The sequence below is a fragment of the Electrona antarctica genome (genome assembly GCF_951216825.1).
Source record: "Electrona antarctica genome assembly, contig: scaffold_104, whole genome shotgun sequence".
In the NCBI taxonomy this organism is placed as follows: Eukaryota; Metazoa; Chordata; class Actinopteri; order Myctophiformes; family Myctophidae; genus Electrona; species Electrona antarctica.
This window is the reverse complement of record NW_027638064.1, coordinates 45,174-59,926: the sequence shown is the minus strand read 5'-3', so window position 1 is coordinate 59,926 and position 14,753 is coordinate 45,174. Positions and strand designations below refer to the sequence as shown.

At 45.0% G+C, this 14,753-nt stretch overlaps 1 protein-coding gene across 3 annotated transcripts in view; it reads right to left on the bottom strand.

Annotated features, from left to right (window-relative positions):
* LOC306918413 (uncharacterized protein) overlaps positions 1-12,024 on the bottom strand; it is a 42,838-nt gene extending 30,814 nt beyond the window's left edge. For 2 of the 3 annotated variants that reach the window (XM_079531316.1, XM_079531317.1), the window contains exons 1-4: positions 11,726-12,024; positions 6,683-6,745; positions 5,239-5,329; positions 4,487-4,549 (exon numbers count right to left, since the gene is read on the bottom strand). In XM_079531316.1, coding sequence (XP_079387442.1) covers positions 4,487-4,549; positions 5,239-5,315 — 140 coding nt within the window. In that variant the 5' untranslated portion in view covers positions 5,316-5,329; positions 6,683-6,745; positions 11,726-12,024. The remainder of the gene's footprint in view (positions 1-4,486; positions 4,550-5,238; positions 5,330-6,682; positions 6,746-11,725) is intronic. The other variant, XM_079531318.1, reaches the window with a different exon arrangement.
* Between the last annotated feature and the right edge of the window lie 2,729 nt (positions 12,025-14,753).

Sequence of the window (14,753 nt, the reverse complement as noted above, 5' to 3'; positions counted from 1 at the left end):
CATGCAGACCACATGCAGACCACATGCAGACCACATGCAGACCACATGCAGACCGCATGCAGACCACATGCAGACCAGACCACATGCAGACCAGACCACATGCAGACCACATGCAGACCACATGCAGACCAGACCACATGCAGACCACATGGAGACCGCATGCAGACCACATGCAGACCAGACCACATGCAGACCACATGCAGACCACATGCAGACCACATGCAGACCACATGCAGACCACATGCAGACCACATGCAGACCGCATGCAGACCACATGCAGACCACATGCAGACCACATGCAGACCACATGCAGACCAGACCACATGCAGACCAGACCACATGCAGACCACATGGAGACCGCATGCAGACCACATGCAGACCAGACCACATGCAGACCGCATGCAGACCACATGCAGACCAGACCACATGCAGACCACATGGAGACCAGACCACATGCAGACCACATGCAGACCACATGGAGACCAGACCACATGCAGACCACATGGAGACCAGACCACATGGAGACCACATGCAGACCACATGGAGACCACATGGAGACCAGACCACATGGAGACCACATGGAGACCAGACCACATGGAGACCACATGCAGACCGCATGCAGACCACATGGAGACCAGACCACATGCAGACCACATGCAGACCACATGCAGACCAGACCACATGCAGACCACATGCAGACCAGACCACATGCAGACCACATGCAGACCAGACCACATGCAGACCACATGCAGACCACATGCAGACCACATGCAGACCACATGCAGACCACATGCAGACCACATGGAGACCACATGCAGACCACATGCAGACCAGACCACATGCAGACCAGACCACATGCAGACCAGACCACATGCAGACCAGACCACATGCAGACCACATGCAGACCAGACCACATGCAGACCAGACCACATGCAGACCAGACCACATGCAGACCACATGCAGACCACATGCAGACCAGACCACATGCAGACCACATGCAGACCACATGCAGACCAGACCACATGCAGACCACATGGAGACCACATGCAGACCACATGCAGACCAGACCACATGCAGACCAGACCACATGCAGACCACATGCAGACCACATGCAGACCAGACCACATGCAGACCACATGCAGACCACATGGAGACCAGACCACATGCAGACCACATGGAGACCACATGCAGACCACATGCAGACCAGACCACATGGAGACCAGACCACATGCAGACCACATGCAGACCACATGCAGACCAGACCACATGCAGACCACATGGAGACCACATGCAGACCACATGCAGACCAGACCACATGCAGACCAGACCACATGCAGACCAGACCACATGCAGACCACATGCAGACCAGACCACATGCAGACCACATGCAGACCAGACCACATGCAGACCGCATGCAGACCAGACCACATGCAGACCACATGCAGACCGCATGCAGACCAGACCACATGCAGACCACATGCAGACCAGACCACATGCAGACCACATGCAGACCAGACCACATGCAGACCAGACCACATGCAGACCACATGCAGACCACATGCAGACCAGACCACATGCAGACCACATGCAGACCACATGCAGACCAGACCACATGCAGACCACATGCAGACCACATGCAGACCACATGCAGACCGAGACCACATGCAGACCAGACCACATGCAGACCACATGCAGACCACATGCAGACCACATGCAGACCAGACCACATGCAGACCAGACCACATGCAGACCACATGCATACCACATGCAGACCACATGCAGACCAGACCACATGCAGACCACATGCAGACCACATGCAGACCACATGCAGACCAGACCACATGCAGACCACATGCAGACCACATGCAGACCACATGCAGACCAGACCACATGCAGACCACATGCAGACCACATGCAGACCACATGCAGACCACATGCAGACCACATGGAGACCACATGCAGACCACATGGAGACCACATGCAGACCACATGCAGACCACATGCAGACCACATGGAGACCAGACCACATGCAGACCACATGCAGACCACATGCAGACCACATGCAGACCACATGGAGACCAGACCACATGCAGACCAGACCACATGCAGACCACATGCAGACCACATGCAGACCACATGGAGACCAGACCACATGCAGACCACATGCAGACCAGACCACATGCAGACCACATGCAGACCACATGCAGACCACATGCAGACCAGACCAGATGCAGACCAGACCACATGCAGACCACATGCAGACCACATGCAGACCACATGCAGACCACATGCAGACCACATGCAGACCAGACCACATGCAGACCACATGCAGACCACATGCAGACCGCATGCAGACCAGACCACATGCAGACCACATGCAGACCACATGCAGACCACATGCAGACCACATGCAGACCAGACCACATGCAGACCACATGCAGACCACATGCAGACCACATGCAGACCACATGGAGACCAGACCACATGCAGACCACATGCAGACCAGACCACATGCAGACCACATGCAGACCACATGCAGACCACATGCAGACCAGACCACATGCAGACCACATGCAGACCACATGCAGACCACATGCAGACCACATGCAGACCACATGCAGACCAGACCACATGCAGACCACATGCAGACCACATGCAGACCACATGCAGACCACATGCAGACCACATGCAGACCGAGACCACATGGAGACCACATGCAGACTACATGGAGACCTCATGCAGACCTCATGCAGACCACATGCAGACCACATGCAGACCAGACCACATGCAGACCACATGCAGACCACATGCAGACCACATGCAGACCACATGCAGACCACATGCAGACCAGACCACATGCAGACCACATGCAGACCACATGCAGACCACATGCAGACCACATGCAGACCACATGCAGACCAGACCACATGCAGACCGCATGCAGACCACATGCAGACCAGACCACATGCAGACCGCATGCAGACCACATGCAGACCGCATGCAGACCACATGCAGACCAGACCACATGCAGACCTCATGCAGACCACATGCAGACCAGACCACATGGAGACCACATGCAGACCACATGCAGACCACATGCAGACCGCATGCAGACCACATGCAGACCACATGCAGACCAGACCACATGCAGACCACATGCAGACCACATGCAGACCAGACCACATGCAGACCTCATGCAGACCACATGCAGACCAGACCACATGCAGACCGCATGCAGACCGCATGCAGACCACATGCAGACCACATGCAGACCACATCCATCGTGCCATTCCCATAGACAGCCCATTCATCCAAACAGAAAAGTCCTGTCTGATTGTATTAAACAACGTCAAACTCACCAACATTGCAACTGTATGAAAAAGCTTGAATTATTCTCTTTCAATCTGCAAAGTTTTTGTTTTTTTTGAAAATCCACCGTAGATCAATGGGAAGTTGCACCGAGTTAGCACCTTGCTGGCAAGATCAAACAGCCAATAATCTATCCATCTGTTTCCACCTGGAGGTGGTCTGCCTCAAACAGCCAATAATCTATCCATCTGTTTCCACCTGGAGGTGGTCTGCCTCAAACAGCCAATAATCTATCCATCTGTTTCCACCTGGAGGTGGTCTGCCTCAAACAGCCAATAATCTATCCATCTGTTTCCACCTGGAGGTGGTCTGCCTCAAACAGCCAATAATCTATCCATCTGTTTCCACCTGGAGGTGGTCTGCCTCAAACAGCCAATAATCTATCCATCTGTTTCCACCTGGAGGTGGTCTGCCTCAAACAGCCAATAATCTATCCATCTGTTTCCACCTGGAGGTGGTCTGCCTCAAACAGCCAATAATCTATCCATCTGTTTCCACCTGGAGGTGGTCTGCCTCAAACAGCCAATAATCTATCCACCTGTTTGGGCAGGAATGTACTGGGGCTACTTGTGTGTCTCCTTCACTTCCTCCACACTTCCACAGCCAGTGTTGCCATGTCTGCTTATTATAAGCGACCTTTGTCAATATTGTAAATAGTGGTCAATTGTAAATATTGGTAGTCGCTTGTTTTTTTGGGCTTGTTTCTAAAGTGTACAGAAGTTGATTATTTGGGGTTGATTCCTAATGTTGTTTAAACCATGCAGTACATTTCTTCACGTCAAGTATAACCCTAGTGGAGTAACTAAAAATACATTTCTTCCGGTGAAAAAAAAATCCCTTTCTGGCCAAAAAGTGCATGTCGACGACCTTGCAGCCGTATGCAAAGTCTAATATGTAATTTAGATAGCATATTTTGTACAATTAGCATTACTACTTCATTTTACAGATATTTTACTGACGATAGTTTACTTCTGATCCTAGACGACTATTTCTATGCATTTGAAGTAACACCATGTGTTGTTCTTGCTTACTGTAAGTCTCTCTGGATTAAGAGCGTCTGATAAATGACTACACTGTAAATTGTAATTAATAATTAATGTGTGGTTTTCATTCTGACCTCTGACCAGTGGAGTGTTGTCCATCATCTTTGAAGACAACAGGTTCTTCCTTGGACTTACAGCTGGAAACAGGAGACATTTAGTTTATCAGGGTTAATAGTCCGGCAGCCGAGGTGGATGGGTGGGACATTTGGTATCTCTTTTTTATTGGCCTAAACAGCTGACCGGTTTGTACCCTCACATGTTCTCCCCGTGTCCCCTAGGGTAGGTACCCTCACATGTTCTCCCCGTGTCCCCTAGGGTAGGTACCCTCACATGTTATCCCCGTGTCCCCTAGGGTAGGTACCCTCACATGTTCTCCCTGTGTCCCCTAGGGTATGTACCCTCACATGTTCTCCCCGTGTCCCCTAGGGTAGGTACCCTCACATGTTCTCCCCGTGTCCCCTAGGGTAGGTACCCTCACATGTTCTCCCCGTGTCCCCTAGGGTAGGTACCCTCACATGTTCTCCCCGTGTCCCCTAGGGTAGGTACCCTCACATGTTCTCCCTGTGTCCCCTAGGGTAGGTACCCTCACATGTTCTCCCTGTGTCCCCTAGGGTAGGTACCCTCACATGTTCTCCCCGTGTCCCCTAGGGTAGGTACCCTCACATGTTCTCCCTGTGTCCCCTAGGGTAGGTTCACATGTTCTCCCTGTGTCCCCTAGGGTAGGTACCCTCACATGTTCTCCCTGTGTCCACTAGGGTAGGTACCCTCACATGTTCTCCCGTGTCCCGGGGACACTAGATCTAGTAAAAGTACTCAGGTATATTACCTCTCATGTTGGTCAGAGTCAGAATGGCTGCTTTTAGAGGCCACGCCCCCTTCCTCTCTCTCCACAGACTCACTCATGGTGGAGCAGAGACCTTTACACACACACACACACACGCACGCACGCACGCACGCACACACGCACGCACGCACACGCACGCACACACACACACACACACAGGTACAACATGCAATGCAATATAAACACGCAATTTATACCGTAGCTACACTAATAAAATAAAAATGTGGTATAACTAGGGTGACCAGATGTCCCTCTTTGCGTGTGATGGTCCCTCATTTCCAAGACTTTTCAGGCGTCCCACAAATTGAGACCCTGTCTGTCCCACATTGTGACTGACAGGCATCAGTGTTCACATTGAGACCCTGTCTGTCCCACATTGTGACTGACAGGCATCAGTGTTCACATTGAGACCCTGTCTGTCCCACATTGTGACTGACAGGCATCAGGGTTCAAATTGAGACCCTGTCTGTCCCACATTGTGACTGACAGTCATCAGGGTTCAAATTGAGACCCTGTCTGTCCCACATTGTGACTGACAGGCATCAGGGTTCAAATTGAGACCCTGTCCCACATTGTGACTGACCATCAGTGTTCAAATTGAGACCCTGTCTGTCCCACATTGTGACTGACAGGCATCAGGGTTCAAATTGAGACCCTGTCCCACATTGTGACTGACAGGCATCAGTGTTCACATTGAGACCCTGTCTGTCCCACATTGTGACTGACAGGCATCAGGGTTCAAATGCCCTAATAGTTAGTCCCTAATAGTTTAGTCACCTAATAGTTGGCCTTCTGTTGTAAAGCTCTCTCATTGTCTCGTCCTGCAAGATGTGTTTTTAAGCCTGTTAAAATTGCATTAAAATTAAAAAATAAAGCATGATTTTAAAACAAAATGTGAGACACCAGAGGAGTTTATAAATGATGGCCAATAGGGCTGTGGTCCAATATGACATCACCAGAGGAGTTTATACATGATGGCCAATAGGGCTGTGGTCCAATATGACATCAAGGCATTTAATAGCAACTCAAGCAGTAAGTTGCTAACCTGGTACTTCTGTCAGTACAGTACAGTACAGTACTGTACAGTACAGTACTGTACTGTACAGTACAGTACAGTACTGTACTGTACAGTACTTCTGTCCCTCAAATGAACAGTTTGGATCTCATCACCTTATATATAACTTTAAGATACTCCTGATTAAAGCTAAACCGTGAAACCAACATGTCACGGGGATTCTCATTGGCCGACAAGATGGCTCCCCCCCCCCCCCCCCCCTCCTCCCCCCCTAGTAGAAAACAGTGGATTGGCTCATATAAAGTACATGAAACATTAACAACCACCTTACTAGTTCTGTGGAAATGAACTTAATACAATATAACATTAAAACATTGTCCGAAGTGGTACAAATATCAATACAATACAGACCTGTCTGCGTGTGTGTGTCTGTCTGTCTGCGTGTCTGTCTGTCTGCGTGTCAACTCTATCGACCTGTAGCGTAACAACAGTAAGATAAAGTGTTATCGGTGCAGAAATCGACCTTTGTCTTCCTCCTTCAGGCTGGTTTAGATATGATGGAAATTACTTTGTTGCTTTTTATCACCTGCAGTTTAAAGCTTATGAACTATGTCACTATGCCAGGGGTTCTCAACCTGTGGGTCGCGACCCCTCGGGGGTCCCCAAATTATTTGAGGGGGTCCCCAAATTATTTAAATTTGACTGATTGTCTGACAAATTTAAATTTAGAGTTTACATAGAGTACAACTTTCCTTAACCCATGCATTTTGGACTGAGTTCGATAAAAAAAAGGCTTCTAAATCCTAATTCTTTTCTGAAAAACCCATGTTTCTGTGTCAGTGTGGTGCTCAACCTTTTTCATGTCAAGGACCCCCAGAATTATCTCTATTGGGCCACGGACCCCCATCTCAAAATATGTAGTTCCAGGGACCCCCCCAGAAGCAACTATTTTAGTTAAAAATGTTCGCTCTGAAATATATATTCAATGATTTGTGCCACATTTTAACGATTTTTCAAAAATAGCAGACCTACAAGCTCTTTATGATGTACTGTACCACTTTGATATGCATTCGTAGGCCTGATGTTATAAAACCTGTTATTGTATCTATGTCACCCCCAGTGTATAAAACCTGTTATTGTATCAATGTCACCCCCAGTGTATAAAACCTGTTATTATTGTATCAATGTCACCCCCAGTGTATAAAACCTGTTATTGTATCTATGTCACCCCCAGTGTATAAAACCTGTTATTGTATCTATGTCACCCCCAGTGTATAAAACCTGTTATTGTATCAATGTCACCCCCAGTGTATAAAACCTGTTATTGTATCAATGTCACCCCCAGTGTATAAAACCTGTTATTGTATCAATGTCACCCCCAGTGTATAAAACCTGTTATTGTATCTATGTCACCCCCCAGTGTATAAAACCTGTTATTGTATCTATGTCACCCCCAGTGTATAAAACCTGTTATTGTATCAATGTCACCCCCAGTGTATAAAACCTGTTATTGTATCTATGTCACCCCCAGTGTATAAAACCTGTTATTGTATCTATGTCACCCCCAGTGTATAAAACCTGTTATTGTATCAATGTCACCCCCAGTGTATAAAACCTGGTATTGTATCTATGTCACCCCCCAGTGTATAAAACCTATTATTGTATCTATGTCACCCCCAGTGTATACAACCTGTTATTGTATCAATGTCACCCCCAGTGTATAAAACCTGTTATTGTATCTATGTCACCCCCCAGTGTATAAAACCTGTTATTGTATCTATGTCACCCCCAGTGTATAAAACCTGTTATTGTATCAATGTCACCCCCAGTGTATAAAACCTGTTATTGTATCTATGTCACCCCCAGTGTATAAAACCTGTTATTGTATCAATGTCACCCCCCAGTGTATAAAACCTGTTATTGTATCTATGTCACCCCCCAGTGTATAAAACCTGTTATTGTATCAATGTCACCCCCCAGTGTAAAAAACATGTTATTGTATCAATGTCACCCCCAGTGTATAAAACCTGTTATTATTGTATCTATGTCACCCCCAGTGTATAAAACCTGTTATTGTATCTATGTCACCCCCAGTGTATAAAACCTGTTATTGTATCTATGTCACCCCCAGTGTATAAAACCTGTTATTGTATCAATGTCACCCCCAGTGTATAAAACCTGTTATTGTATCAATGTCACCCCCAGTGTATAAAACCTGTTATTGTATCAATGTCACCCCCAGTGTATAAAACCTGTTATTGTATCTATGTCACCCCCAGTGTATAAAACCTGTTATTGTATCTATGTCACCCCCAGTGTATAAAACCTGTTATTGTATCAATGTCACCCCCAGTGTATAAAACCTGTTATTGTATCTATGTCACCCCCCAGTGTATAAAACCTGTTATTGTATCTATGTCACCCCCAGTGTATAAAACCTGTTATTGTATCAATGTCACCCCCAGTGTATAAAACCTGTTATTGTATCTATGTCACCCCCCAGTGTATAAAACCTGTTATTGTATCTATGTCACCCCCAGTGTATAAAACCTGTTGTTGTATCAATGTCACCCCCAGTGTATAAAACCTGTTATTGTATCAATGTCACCCCCCAGTGTATAAAACCTGTTATTGTATCAATGTCACCCCCCAGTGTAAAAAACATGTTATTGTATCAATGTCACCCCCAGTGTATAAAACCTGTTATTATTGTATCTATGTCACCCCCAGTGTATAAAACCTGTTATTGTATCTATGTCACCCCCAGTGTATAAAACCTGTTATTGTATCTATGTCACCCCCAGTGTATAAAACCTGTTATTGTATCAATGTCACCCCCAGTGTATAAAACCTGTTATTGTATCTATGTCACCCCCATTGTATAAAACCTGTTATTGTATCAATGTCACCCCCAGTGTATAAAACCTGTTATTGTATCTATGTCACCCCCATTGTATAAAACCTGTTATTGTATCTATGTCACCCCAGTGTATAAAACATGTTATTGTATCAATGTCACCCCCAGTGTATAAAACCTGTTATTGTATCAATGTCACCCCCAGTGTATAAAACCTGTTATTGTATCTATGTCACCCCCAGTGTATAAAACCTGTTATTGTATCAATGTCACCCCCAGTGTATAAAACCTGTTATTGTATCTATGTCACCCCCAGTGTATAAAACCTGTTATTGTATCAATGTCACCCCCAGTGTATAAAACCTGTTATTGTATCTATGTCACCCCCATTGTATAAAACCTGTTATTGTATCAATGTCACCCCCAGTGTATAAAACCTGTTATTGTATCTATGTCACCCCCCAGTGTATAAAACCTATTATTGTATCTATGTCACCCCAGTGTATAAAACCTGTTATTGTATCTATGTCACCCCCAGTGTATACAACCTGTTATTGTATCTATGTCACCCCCAGTGTATAAAACCTGTTATTGTATCAATGTCACCCCCAGTGTTTAAAACCTGTTATTGTATCTATGTCACCCCCAGTTTATAAAACCTGTTATTGTATCAATGTCACCCCCAGTGTATAAAACCTGTTATTGTATCTATGTCACCCCCCAGTGTATAAAACCTGTTATTGTATCTATGTCACCCCCAGTGTATAAAACCTGTTATTGTATCTATGTCACCCCCAGTGTATACAACCTGTTATTGTATCAATGTCACCCCCAGTGAATAAAACCTGTTATTGTATCTATGTCACCCCCAGTGTATAAAACCTGTTATTGTATCAATGTCACCCCCAGTGTATAAAACCTGTTATTGTATCAATGTCACCCCCAGTGTATAAAACCTGTTATTGTATCAATGTCACCCCCAGTGTTTAAAACCTGTTATTGTATCAATGTCACCCCCAGTGTATAAAACCTGTTATTGTATCTATGTCACCCCCAGTGTATAAAACCTGTTATTGTATCAATGTCACCCCCAGTGTATAAAACCTGTTATTGTATCAATGTCACCCCCAGTGTTTAAAACCTGTTATTGTATCAATGTCACCCCCAGTGTTTAAAACCTGTTATTGTATCAATGTCACCCCCAGTGTTTAAAACCTGTTATTGTATCAATGTCACCCCCAGTGTATAAAACCTGTTATTGTATCTATGTCACCTCCAGTGTGTAAAACCATCACTGTTAATTTAACTCTAGCCTAATGGTAGGCCTACGCCTAACAAGGGATTAAATGCATGTCCCTCCTGTGCCACTAACATGAGGTACGCCCTGCCAACAGCCATTAAGAAATGCAGAATCATTGTTTGGATTTCCGCCACAGTCGAGAGGCTGGTCAGTATTTCATGAGAGTGCAGGACGTATAGCTCTAAAACGACATTAGAGCTACGGCCCAGAGCTGGTTCTATTGGTTTAGACATTAGAGCTACAGCCCTGAGCTGGTTCTATTGGTTTAGACATTAGAGCTACGGCCCAGAGCTGGTTCTATTGGTTTAGACATTAGAGCTACGGCCCAGAGCTGGTTCTATTGGTTTAGACATTAGAGCTACGGCCCAGAGCTGGTTCTATTGGTTTAGACATTAGAGCTACGGCCCAGAGCTGGTTCTATTGGTTTAGACATTAGAGCTACGGCCCAGAGCTGGTTCTATTGGTTTAGACATTAGAGCTACGGTCCAGAGCTGGTTCTATTGGTTTAGACATTAGAGCTACGGTCCAGAGCTGGTTCTATTGGTTTAGACATTAGAGCTACGGCCCAGAGCTGGTTCTATTGGTTTAGACATTAGAGCTACGGTCCAGAGCTAGTAGGGTTCTATACCAGAGGCTGATTGGTTTAGACAGATTGTAATCAGGACGTCTTCACTTGATGATTCTATTAATTACAATTCAGGCATTTATCAGACGCTCTTAATCCAGAGCGATTTACAATAAGCAAGAACAGAAAGCATGCGGATACATCACATACATAAAAAGTAGTTATCATGAAACATGCATATTAAGCTAATAAAGTAACAGTGGAATATCTATATAATGAACCTAGTATATAAACTATATAAAGTGCTATGACTTGACTATATAAAATGCAATTCTAGTGCTGTCTACGTAACATGCTATAAGTCTGTATAAAATGCTATCTAAGTCTACATAAAGTTTTATCTAATTGACGAAACCATTCTATCGTTGTCTCTCAGTCCATTCGCCAGGTTACCATGTTACTTGTCCTTGACTTTACTGACATCTACAGGTGGTATTCCAGTATTACACACAACCAAGTGTTGTTTTCTCTGCTTGGTTTTTCACTAATTAAAAAACAAAACAAAAAAACATCACAATTCTTCCAAAAATGTAGACTGGCTTTTATAATAGGAAAAACAAAAACAACTCCCCGTCTCTCTCCCTCTCCCACCCTCTCTCTCTCGCTCTCTCTCTCTCTCTCTCTCTCTCTCTCTCTCTCTCTCTCTCTCCTCATAACGTGTCAGTGTCTTACCTTAGATGTATAACAGTATCAGTAGTATACTGTATAGTAGTAGTATCAGTAGTAGTATAGTAGTAGTAGTATCAGTAGATGTATAACAGTCTGTCTGTTATTGATGTCCGTCTGTAGGTTTAGTTTCTCTGACTGACGACTGAGTCTCTGAGAGAAAAGCTGAGCGACTGAACAAGGAAATGAACTGACATCAGGAAGGACACACACACACCAAACACACACATCACACCCTCTCTCTCTCTCTCTCTCACACTCACACACACACACACACACGCACACACACCCTCTCTCTCTCTCTCTCTCTCACACACACAAACACACACACACACACACCCTCTCTCTCTCTCTCTCTCTCTCTCTCTCACTCACACACACACACACACACACACACACACACACCCTCCCTCTCTGTCTCTCTCTCTCTCTCTCTCGCACACACAGTAAACTGGCAGGCTGCCACTTTCATTTCTTCTAAAACGCAACTAAAGACTTTTCTGTTTGCTGCTAGCCTGGTAAAACCACTCCCCCTGCTGGACAAAGAGGGGAAGGGGTTTACCCAGGCTGGTTTGCTGCTGCCTTTGATTGAGTTACTTTATTAATTATTTCTCTTCTGCACTTTATTGTATTGTTGTGTTTCTCACTATTAGTTTCATCCTGATGTCATTGTATATTATTATTATTATTCTGGGTGCCTGCCATGCAATGGCAGAAACACAGGTTGAAATCTAAAACGCATACTTAATTCTGGGTGCCTGCCATGTAATGGCAGAAACACAGGTTGAAATCTAAAACGCATACTTAACTAGAAACAAATTTCAGGAAATTTGACTGGGTGCCTGCAGCTGTCTGTGCAGCATTTGAGCCACGGACCACCATTTGATGACATTTAGCCTCTCAGACCCTGTAAGGGTCCATTTGGTTGACTTTCAATGGGGTATTTTGTCTAAGTTTATTGCACATTACGTTGCCACCAACATTCTAATGCTAACATGCTAACATGCTAATACTAACATGCTAATGTTAACATGCTAATGCTAACATGCTAAAATGCTAATGCTAACATGCTAACATGCTAATACTAATATGCTAATGCTAACATGCTAATGCTAACATGCTAATGCTAACATGCTAACATGCTATCATGCTAACATGCTAATGCTAACATGCTAATATGCTAACATGCTAACATGCTAATGCTAACATGTTAATGCTAACATGCTAACATGCTAATGCTAACATGCTAACATGCTAATGCTAACATGCTAACATGCTAATGCTAACATGCTAACATGCTAATGCTAACATGCTAAGGGGTCCATTTGGTTTCGCTCAGGGGGGCGGCCCGGTTCTGGCGAGCCGCCCCGAGTCCGAAACGGTTGAGAAATGACAGAGTTACGTGTTTCCCCGAATTTCTCTATTGACTTTCAATGTGTGTGTGTGTGCGTGCACATGTGTGCATGTGCGTGCATGTGCGTGTGTGCGCGCGTGTGTGAGAGTTGGTCAGGTGACCTTGAACCATTAACAAAGTATCATTTTCACCTGGGCTAGTCTATGCAAACGCAAACAGTATTGAAAGTTAAAAGCACAGTGACTCTATGAGAGAACGTATGTCCGAACAAATTGCTCTGTCGCAAAAAGTAAAAGTCGAATGCGATTTTTGTTTTCGCCGTGAGTGACCCGAGGCATTGAGGTACGCCGTGTGCGATCGTGGTATTGGTACGATAAAAAACGTGGTTATAAGAGCAAGTTAAGAATTGTGCTTGTGATGAAAAAATTGCTGACTCATTCAGGTATTTAACATGGAGTTTATGACACATTATGATGGTACACCTGTCGCTTTCAGGGCTGTAGTTCACGTACTGTATGTATCTGGGCTTTGGTTGTGACATTGGGTGAAAGAGGACGAGTGGGGCTACAAAACTACCAAAACCCATGCGTGTAAAGTGAATATTTTGGCCGTGAGGACGATTTGTTCGGAGAATTTCGGTATAGTCTTCACATTGGCTTCTCACTCTGATCCGCTCTCTCTCTGGGCGTGCGACACTCTGAGTCGAGAATATTGCTCAGACCACACACACTTTGAACTGCGATAGCGGGCAAACCGTGCAACGTATTCGAATTCCGTCTGTACCACCACAAAGTCGATGGCCTTGTGTGCTGTTTGACGTTTAAATTGTGTTTCTACGTACCAGTATGCCAGAGCAATGTGGCTCCAAAGTAACGTGTCGTTTTCTGTTTTTACCCGCGTCTCCCCATCGACTTTGAATGGGGCATTTTTCGCGTCGTTTATTGCGAATTACGTCGGCACGGTAACACGAATCGGAAAGAAAAGCACAAGCACACCATTCCCGGCCGAGCCGCACGTTTTGATGTATATATTGCGGGGCTTTGGCAAACCGTGCGGCCGGCCGTAGACGTCGAAGTTTCGCGTATTGGTGATTATAATAACTAGAAACAAATTTCAGGAAATTTGACTGGGTGCCTACAGCTCGCCAAGTCTGTGCAGCATTTGAGCCACGGACCACCATTTGATGACATTTAGCCTCTCAGACCCTGTAAGGGTCCATTTGGTTGACTTTCAACGGGGTATTTTGTCTAAGTTTATTGCACATTACGTTGCCACCAACATTCTAATGCTAACATGCTAACATGCTAATATTAACATGCTAATGCTAACATGCTAATGCTAACATGCTAACATGCTAAAATGCTAATGCTAACATGCTAATGCTAATATGCTAATGCTAACATGCTAATATGCTAATGCTAATGCTAACATGCTAATGCTAACATGCTAATGCTAACATGCTAACATGCTAATGCTAACATGCTAATGCTAACATGCTAATGCTAACATGCTAATGCTAACATGCTAATATGCTAATGCTAACATGCTAATGCAAACATGCTAACATGCTAATGCTAACATGCTAACATGCTAACATGCTAATGCTAACATGCTAACATGCTAATGCTAACATGCTAATGCTAACATGCTAATGCTAACATGCTAAGGGGTCCATTTGGT